A 9,055-nucleotide genomic window follows, 5' to 3' on the forward strand; every position below is an offset into this window, starting at 1 on the left:
CAAACCTTCAGCCACAAACAGGTCAACGTCACCCACCCTCCCAGACCCTCCTGGGGGCAAGCCCCCCTTCCCTCCACCCGACAACCTCAGAGAGGCCCAAGCCTGGTCTCCCCCCTCCCCAGGGGACTAAATACCTGAGGCCTGCCCCCCCCCCCCCCCGTCTCCCCCTGCCCCTGCTATTTACATGTGAATGGAGCGTCTGCCTTTGCCCACAGCACTTCCGCAGGGGCCGAATCCACATCTGCAGTCCCACCAAGTCAAGCCAAGAGCTGGCCACTGCTGAGCAACCCTGATGAAGGGGCAGATGGAAGTGGCAGCTCTGCCCTTCCACCGAGGTCAGGCTCCTGTGCCCCTGCCCCAAAACCCAGGCAGAGCTCTGGGCAGCCAAACCCCCCAAGTGCCCCCCTGGGCACTCCTGTGGCTCAAGCAAGGCAGGCCTCCCCCCAGCAGACCTCTGCTCTCAGCATCCTAAAGGAATCCAGGCCGGAGGACCACTGTGCTAGCTGGGGAGCAGCCTCTGTGGGGCAGAGACGGGGGGAGGAGGGGGGGAGGCAGGCGTGTTCCACAAGGACAGCCACACTGAATGCTAAACATCCTTTATTTCTGTCAAGCATCTCCCCAAAACGGGAGGGTTTCTGTTTGATAAACAGATCTTTGGTGTCACTTAGAAAAGGGGGGGAGGGGGGAGACAGGAGATTCCACTGGGGCTCACCTGCGCCCACACACACTCACACACACAAACACACATCCCGTCTGTGAAGGCGGCCCTGGGAGAAGGAGAGGGGCCCAAGGGGAGCAGGAGAAGGCACAGTCCAGAAGTCCAGGCGGGAAGAAGCCACAGGGGCTCTGCTCCCCGCCCCCCCCCCGCCGCCGCCAGAAGTCTCTGCAGAAGGGCCAGTCCCAAGAGGCGCCGCCGCGGGTCTCACCAGGGCCGCCACACCGAGGAGTCTGCGGGGACGGAGGGCGCGCTGGCGGCGGCAGGAGACGCGGCTGGAGGGGGCAGCCCGGAGCCCAGGCCCCCGTGGGCGTAGAGGGGGATCACGGCCCCGCCGCGGGGCGCTAACGACGTGCTGGGGATGAGGAAAGCGAACTGGCCGTCGGGCGCCGGCACCAGCTGGAAGCCTGCGCAGACCTGGGCCCCGTCGGCGGGCGAGCCGCCCAGCTTGCAAGCCCCCCCGTTGGCGGCAGGGAGCTGCCCCGAGGGCTGTCCGAAAGAGGCTCCGGGCGGGCCCGCCGGGTAGTTCGCGGCGTGGATGTGGCTCATGCAACCGGCCAGGTGGCCCAGCAGGCGGGTCCGCACGTCCGTGGTCACCCCCTCGCAGGAGGACAGGAAGCGCGTCACCTCCGTCATGCACTCGTTGAACCCGGCCCGGTACTTGCCCAGCACGGAAGGGTCCGCATTGAGAGCGGCTGCCGGAGAAGGGAAAAGCCGTCGGATAAAGCCCCGGGCCTGGAACCCGCGCACCCCCCCCCCCTCGGCGCCGCAGGACTCCGCTTGCGGGCGCGCTGGGGGAGGCCGAGGAGGGTCTCGCGTGCGCCCCCCTCCCCGCCGTCCCGGCCCCCCAGCAGGAAAGGAGGGCACGAGGCCGCCCCCCCCCCCCCGTCGCTCACCCGTCATCTGGGCGCGCTGCAGGCTCCGCAGGTGCTTGACCGTCATCTCCAGAATGTCTGCCTTCTCCAGCTTCGAGTGCCGGGAGCTCTGCGGGGCAAGGTGCGGGGGAGGGGGCGGTGAGCGGCGGCGAGGCCACTTGGAGGGGCCCGGGGATGGCAAGGGATCGCCAGGCCCGAGCGAGCAGCGGCCTCTCGCGCCCCCGCCCCTCCCCCGCCGGGAGCCGGCCAGGCGACTCACGTCCTTCTTGAGGGCGTCCAGGATGAGCGTCTTGAGCTGGGCCAGGCTCTCGTTGATGCGCGCCCGCCGCCGCTTCTCCATGATGGGCTTGGACGACTGCGCGAGAGAGAGACGGGCAGGCCGGTGAGCCGCGGGGGGGAGGGCCGGGAATCGCCGCACCTCTTCCTTCCTGCCTGCCTTCCTTCGGCCTGCCGGCCTGCCTGCCTTACCTTGCGGTGGTCGGAGGCCGTGCGCGGCTTGTCCGGCGTGGCGTGCACGCTGGCCGGGGTGGCCGCCACGGGCGACGACGAGCTCTTCTCCATCACGTCGGCTGGCATCCTGGCTTGGCTTGGCGCCGGAGCGGGGGCGGCGGCGAGGCGGTCGTCTGGGCGCACACACGCGGGTCAGGTCGGGGCGGGCTGGGCTCGCGTCGGCAGCCCGCCGGTCCGTCCACCCGCCGCTCCCGCGCCGCCCCAGCCCGGCCGGCTCCCCGCCCGGCGGCCGCTATTTATAAGCTCCGCTGCACGCGAACGGCTCGTGTGAAACTTCCCAAACTTTCTTTCCCACAGTAACTTTCAGCCAATGGGAGCAGGAGGCACGCGGCCCCGCTCGTGGACGGCGCCCACCCATTGGCCGTCCGGCGCCACGACCGCCGGCCAATGGCGCACGCCCCAGCCCCGGGCGAGGAGGCCGCGCTGTCAATCAAGCGCCCGCGTTAACCCTCTCGGGACTGGGCGGCCAACCGCGGCGGGACTCGAGGCGGAGGGACTCCCAGCCACGCGAAGGGCCGCCTCTGCCTTCCTCGCGAGCAAGACACGTGCGGGGGAGGCGGATCCTCGCCGCCGCCGCTCCCCAGGCCCGCGGGCGGGGCGTCTTCGAGTCCGGGCCGGGGAAGGGCAGCGGACGGCGGGCGAGCGTCGGGGGCAGGAGCGCCTGCCTTGGCCGGGCCGCGCGGAGCCAGAACCACAGGCGGCGGCGCTCTCTCGCCCGCGGCAGCCGAGCAGAGGCCAAGCCCCGGTGGCCGACCGTCGCCTGGGCGTGCGGCTTGTGGCCGGCCCGCTCCCCGGAGCTCTCCCGCGCCGCCAGGCCGCAGGTCGCCCAGTCCAAGGAGGAGGGCGCCGAAGGGGGTCCCCTTCGCCCCAGTGAAGCCTTGCAGGATTTGTACTTGGGACGGGAAGGGGAACAGTCTTGATTTCTGGTGCCCACCTGTCTGCCCCCCCCCAGAAGAACTTTAGCTGGGGCCAGGACTCAGCAGGGACACCTGCACTGAACATGTGCAGAGTGCATCCTTTACACTACAGCGCAGCAGGGAGAAAGGCTGGGCCTGTGGAGGGGGGCAAGGGAGCTCCTGCAGCCAACCACAAGCAGGACAGCTGTCGAAGCACCCCCACGTGCAGAGGTCTGTGTGCCCCCCAGGGGGAGGGAGGTCAGGAATCAGGGCTTCTACTGGCAAGGAAAGGCCCACTGGGAAGGGAGAAGGCTGGGCTCCTTGGAGGCTGGGGGGGGGGGGCCTGCAGAAGCTGTGGCCTCTCTGGCTCACCCCAGTTGTTGGGGGTTTGGAGACCGGGACTGTGTAACTCCTGGAAGGCCGCGGCCTGGATCCCTCTGCTGCAACCAAGCCTTCCCTGCCCAGCCAAGGCGGGTCCTGGTCTGTTGCCCCTCTGCTTTGGCTCCCTCGAGGTGGAGCTGCCTGTCTTCGGGCAGCCTGTGCCAAGCTTGCTGGCCCAGCTCCTGCTCTCTCCCCTTTGTGCGTCCTTCCCTGGCTCTGGCGGTGGCATTTTCTGGGTGAGCTGGAGGAGAGGAAGGCCTTTTGCCGGAGGCCTTGGAGACCCCCCTCCCCTCCCCTCCGCTTGACTGACTTTCTCACACTCCAGTTCCCACAGTCTGTTCCACGGCCAGCCCGGCTGAGTCACCCGCCTGCCAAGACCCAGAGCGGCTCTAATGAAAAGCTTTCTCTCTTGTTGTGGGCCTTTCCGCTCCTCCTCCACCGCCTCCCGCCCTACCTGATCCACACCTGGCTGGGGCCAGTCCCAACGTATCACCTGATCTCCTCTTTTCAAAGACCGTGAGAAAAATAAAGTTCAGGAAAGAGGAGACATGTTTGCTGATCGCCTGAGCAAGAGTTCCCAGCCCCACACTTGGGGGGGGGGGTGCATGCCCAGGGGGGACCGCCATTCTGCCCTTTGGCAGGGGGAAGGCAGTTCAAGGATGCGCAGGGCTTGTGCCTCCTCTAAAACTCCCCCCTTTCTTTGGCCCCCAAGCCTCAACCACAGGTCCTCTGCAGAAACGAGGGCTGGAGCCCCACCACAGTGGGTGTGTTCCCCCCAAAGGGGGCAGAGAGCTGGTGTGTGGAATTCATGACCACAGGATGATATTACATAGAGCCTCCATGTCCAGAAGCAGCAGGCCGCTGGGGGGAGGCGGGCTTCGGCCTCAGCACCCTCTCCGGGAAAGACTGCCTGAGTCCCAGTGACGAAGGAAGGCAGACTCCAAATGAAGAGGGGGATGGACTAGATGGCCACTGGGCCACTTCTGCCGGCATGATGGGAACACCATTGGTGGATCAGGCCCTTGGCAAGACAGGTCAGTCTAATTGGGCCCCCAAAGACCCCCCCCCCCGCTGCCATCCGGTGGCTATGACCCCCCCCCTTCCGCAGAAGCAACTTCACTGAGTCCGTGGGCCCAGGAGGCTGCCTCCTACAGACTCCGGCTAGGGGTCTGGTCTGGTCTGGTCTGGTCTGATGGGCAGCTGCTCTTGAGGGTCTCATGCCGAGGTCTTTCCCGCCGCCTCCTGCCTGGCCTGTTGACCTGGCGTTGGCGGGGCTGGATCCTGGGGCCTTCCGCGTGCCTCAGAGCTACAGCCCCTCCTCCGTGTGGGTGAAGAATGAGGGAGGGGCTGTCCATGCCAACGGAGACTAATGCCCATTTCCTGGGCGGCTTCCAGCTGCAGGTGCCCAAGGGAGTCCCAGCTGCTCAAACCTTGCAGACGATGCAGCCCAGGCGCAGGCAACGTGAGGCTAAGAAGCGCCCTTGGCACTGTGCATAGCGGCTTCTGAGATGCGGGAGCAGGAGGGCAGGAGGGGCAGGGACTTGGAGGGAGGGACCTGAGATGAATGAAAGTTCCCAGCTCCTCTGTGCCTGCAGAGCCCTTGAGGCAGGTGGGGGGGGGGGGAGAGAAATAACAGGAAGGCCCCTGCCCTGCCTCACGGTAGGAAGTGCCGGTTAGGTCAGCTTGGCCCGGCTTCCCAAGCTGTGCCTGCTGCAGCAACCTGGGCTTTCCTCCTCACCTCCCTTGGGCCATCCAGTGCTCCCACCCCCACCCCCACCCCCACAAGGGCATGTCCCAGCCTGGCAGGCCTCCAACCCCCCTGCCCCCTGCAGCAATCTCTTCTTGGCTCTGAGCACCGGCAGCTGCTCTCCAGCTGCCACGGTCCCTCCTCGCTGTCTTGATTGGCGGCTGGTAGAGCCCAGCCTGGCCAGGGCCCCGGTGCCAAGGGGCAGCGACAGTGCAGAGGGAAGTGCCTGGGAACGGACGGACCGACAGACGGATGGACAAGAGGGGTGCTGCCCTCCCAGGGCCCGCCAGGCCTCTTCTACGGGGCCCGTCAGGAAGCCTCCAGGGCGTAGGGCCAACCCGGAGTGGCCGGAGCACAAGTGGGGAGCCAGGGGGCAGATGGACGTCCAAGAAGGCTGGGAGCTTCTCAGAAGTGAAATACTGAAGGCTCAATCACAGACAATTCCCTTGATAAGGAAAAATGGGAGGAGCCTAAAGAAACCAGGGTGGTTCCATGAACAGCTTCCAAAAGAATTGAATAATAAAAAGACTCATGAAGGAAATGGAAGGAGGGATATAAATAAATAAGCCATGCATGTAGGGAGAGCTTTAGAAAAGCCAAACCTCCGCGTGAGCTGCCAGCCCTGCTTCCTGTGTCTGGGGTCCGGCAGGGCACTTGGGAGATCCGCGGGGCTGAGCCAAGCTCACGCACAAGAAGGCTTGCTGGGCCTCATCCGGTGGGGGTGGGGTGGGGGGCTGGAAACACAGTGGATTTGGGAGCAAAAGTGGAACTTCATTTTAGAAACATGGTGTTTTAAAATTCAATTGCGGGCAGATTCTGTTGACCCCTATCCTGAAGGAGATCTCATCCTGGCAAATGTAGCCTTCACTCACCCCCATCTCCTCTCCCTCCATGCAGCACTCTCTGCAAGGCTGGATGTTCCATAAAAATGGCATTAAAATGACTTTTGCTTGTGTCTCAGGGGGCTTCAGCGCCCCCCCCCGTCATTTCACCTCTTGTGGCAGTGGGTGGGGGTTGGGCCACGCGGCCTCTGGGGCCGATCTGATTCAGGGCCAGCCATGCGAATGTGGGGCTGCTCCTGGGGCATCTGCCAGGCTCCCCTCCCCCTCCTGGGTGTTTCAGGCCTTTGTGCTTCAGCTCCTGAGCATAAGCCCAGCACAGCCTCTGACCGGAAGCCTTGGGGGGGGGGGCATAACTCTGGGGCACCTGAGTGTGTGTGTGTGTGTGTGGGGGGGGGGGCCAGATCTGCCCCAGGACTCCTTGGAAGCATCTCTGCCCTTCCTGGCTGCTCCAAGTCTCCATGTGAAGGGTGCCTTTGCTGCAGGACCCCTGTGCTTATAGGAGTCCTGGCCATTCGTTGGCAGGTGGGTGGCATGCCTGGGCAGCAGCTGGGGGGCTGGGCGAAGTGGGCAATGCCATCCCTGTGTGCTGCCACTGTGCCCTCCCAGCCTTGACCTGCCCCAGGCTCTATCCCCCCAGGCACAGCACCTGCAGCAGAAGAGGAGCTGGGGGGGGGGGGGCGAGCAGGTGCCCCCCTACCGACCACCTGCCTGCCAGCTCGGGTTGAGGGTGTGTGTGTGTGGGGGGGGGCTCCCCTCTGTGCTTCTGCCCTCTTGCAGAATGCGCCTCTGGGGCCTGCGGAGGGCCGTGTCGCGCGCGTCTCGTCCTTCCCTCCTGCAACCCGCGGGCAACTCCACAACTCGGGAGCGACTCTTCCGGCGGATCCGTCTCTGCTCGGGAGCGGCAGGCTTCCTCCCCGGGCGCGCCCCTGGCCGGCCGGTGCCGAAGGCAGGCCACGCTCCTCGCCAGCTCCCTGCAGCCGCGGAGAGGCCGCCTGGGCAGGCGCCCAAGGCTGGCGGGTCGGAGCGGAGCGGGGAGGCCGGAGCCTGCGAGCGCGTGGGAAAGGGCCGCTTGGCTTGGCTTGGCTTGGCTCGGGGCCCGGCGGCAGCTCCTTCCCGTCCCTCCGATGGGCAGCGGGGCCTGCGCGCACGGCCCGGGAGAGACGAGGCGGGAGCATCCAGCAGGCGGCCCAGCAGGAGGGAGCCGGGGCCGCGAGACCCCCACCCCCCACCCCCACCCCGGGCTCCGCCACGTGCTCGGCAGGGATGCCAGCCTCGGAGACGGAGATCGGCCCCCCTGGAGAAGACGGGTGCTCTGCCGGGGGGTGGGGGGTGGGGCAGCTGAGGCTTCGCCTATGAGGCCCCGCCCCGCGCGTGTCCTGGCAACCCGCCCCCCTTGCCCCGTCCTTCGGGACCCCGTCTGCGGAAGGCCGCCCCCCACGCCAAGGGCCAGGGCAGATGGCGGGAAGGCAGCACGGGGGTCCTGGCTGACTTCCGAAAGGGCGGGCCTCTGCAGCAGCGGACGGCGCGGAACGAGCGAGCTCTGCGCTCCCGGAGAGCTCTCGAGGCGGCGCTGCCCGGGCCGAGCCGTGGGCCCAGCAGAGGCATCTCGCGCCGAGGGAGCCGGAGGTCTTTGCCCGCCGCAGCCCCCGCGCTCTCCCCGTGAGAGCGTGCGGCACTTTGGGGTGCAGGCCCAGGGCCGGAGGCCTTGCGGGCCGCTGATCTTCCCCACCCCCCGCCTGCCGCCTTCCGCCCGGGGGGAGGCCCTGGAGGCTCCCATGCTTGACCTCAGCTGCCGAGCCCGCCTCGCTCGACGCCGCCGCCTGCGAGATCGTCTTGGCCGGCCGCCGCGCCGTCCCCGCTGACGCAGCAGATTGCTGAGCTGGCCCCGCCGCCCCGCGGGCCCTTCTCGGATTCCGGCACCTGCTGCTTCGGGCTTCCATTTGAGGCCTGCCCCGCGGGGGCCGGGGAGGGCTGAGCCGCCAGCATTCCTCCCCAGCTGTCGGGGCCGGCCAATGGGCCCCGGGCGCGCCTTCGCCTCCTCGCAGCACCTGCTGCACGTGCCCGGGCCGCGCTCCCAAACCTACCGGGGCGCAGAGAGGCTGACAGGGGCCCGGGCCCAGAGGCGCCCAGTGGGGAGCGGCAGGACCCCTGCTCGCAGGACCGTGCCCGGCAAGCCCCCCCTCCTCGCCCGTCCAGGAAAGAGCTCGCTGGGGCTTTGCTCAGAGGGCTGCTTCCTCCAGGGGCCGGGGGTCCTTCCCTGGGGCGGAGCCCCCTTTTGCACAGCTTGGAAGAGGGGCAGGAGGCTTCCTTCACAGACGCTTCTGCCCCCGGGGTCTCCCTGTGATGGGCCAAGCCGGGTCAGAGGCAGGATGGACCAGGCAGTGGTGAGGTACACAGTGTGTGGGAGAAGCACAAAACATCCTGTGTTCCCTTCAGACTGCATCAGCTCTGCAGTGAGCATCCAAATTGCCGCTGCCCTTCTCTCTCTCTCTCTCTCTCTCTCTCTCTCTCTCTCCTGCAGCAGCAGCAGCAGAGGCTGCCTGTCCCCTGCCTGGGAAGCATAGATGGACGGGGCTCTCCAGGACAGAGGCTCCTGACAGTAGCTCCTAGCAGGCACCTGGCAGGGTGTGGAAGTGAGACCAGAGGGGAAAGGAGGAGCAAAGCCAGCAGCCCATGGGGTGGGAGGGGGCAGGGCTGGGCCTTAAGACCCCCTCTGGCTGCTCTCAGCAGGCTCTCCCTTAGGAGTTCAGCAGAGGCCGCCGACTGCAATGTGTCACCCTCTGAACCAAGCCTCTGTCACTCTCTGCAGCCCCGCCAGCCCCACTCCCCTGGAAAGACCACCGCTATATGTGCCCCCTCCGGGTTACACACTACAGCTTATGACATGGGGCAGGGGCCAACCACCAGGACAGCCAAGGGACCCACCAAGTCTCCGGAAGAGTTCATCTGCACATGTACAGAGGGGCATTCCTTCACAGCTGAAGAACCACAAGGCCTGTTCTGGAGGGGAGGGGAAGGGGTCCCAGGGTCTTGCTGGCAGGCTGCTCCCTACCCCTAATGGGAAAGGATTGTGGGACTGGCTGCCTTTC

At 66.8% G+C, this 9,055-nt stretch overlaps 1 protein-coding gene across 1 annotated transcript; it reads right to left on the minus strand.

Annotated features, from left to right (window-relative positions):
* Positions 1-580: 580 nt before the first annotated feature.
* On the minus strand, positions 581-2,323 carry HES1 (hes family bHLH transcription factor 1). Its single transcript, XM_077347967.1, has 4 exons — positions 2,059-2,323; positions 1,850-1,945; positions 1,612-1,699; positions 581-1,410 (listed from the first exon to the last, which is right to left on the minus strand). The coding sequence occupies exons 1-4, from the start codon at positions 2,164-2,166 to the stop codon at positions 923-925; spliced, it is 780 nt and encodes a 259-aa protein (XP_077204082.1). The 5' UTR covers positions 2,167-2,323; the 3' UTR covers positions 581-922.
* Between the last annotated feature and the right edge of the window lie 6,732 nt (positions 2,324-9,055).

Source organism: Paroedura picta, chromosome 8, assembly GCF_049243985.1.
Source record: "Paroedura picta isolate Pp20150507F chromosome 8, Ppicta_v3.0, whole genome shotgun sequence".
Lineage (NCBI taxonomy): Eukaryota > Metazoa > Chordata > Lepidosauria > Squamata > Gekkonidae > Paroedura > Paroedura picta.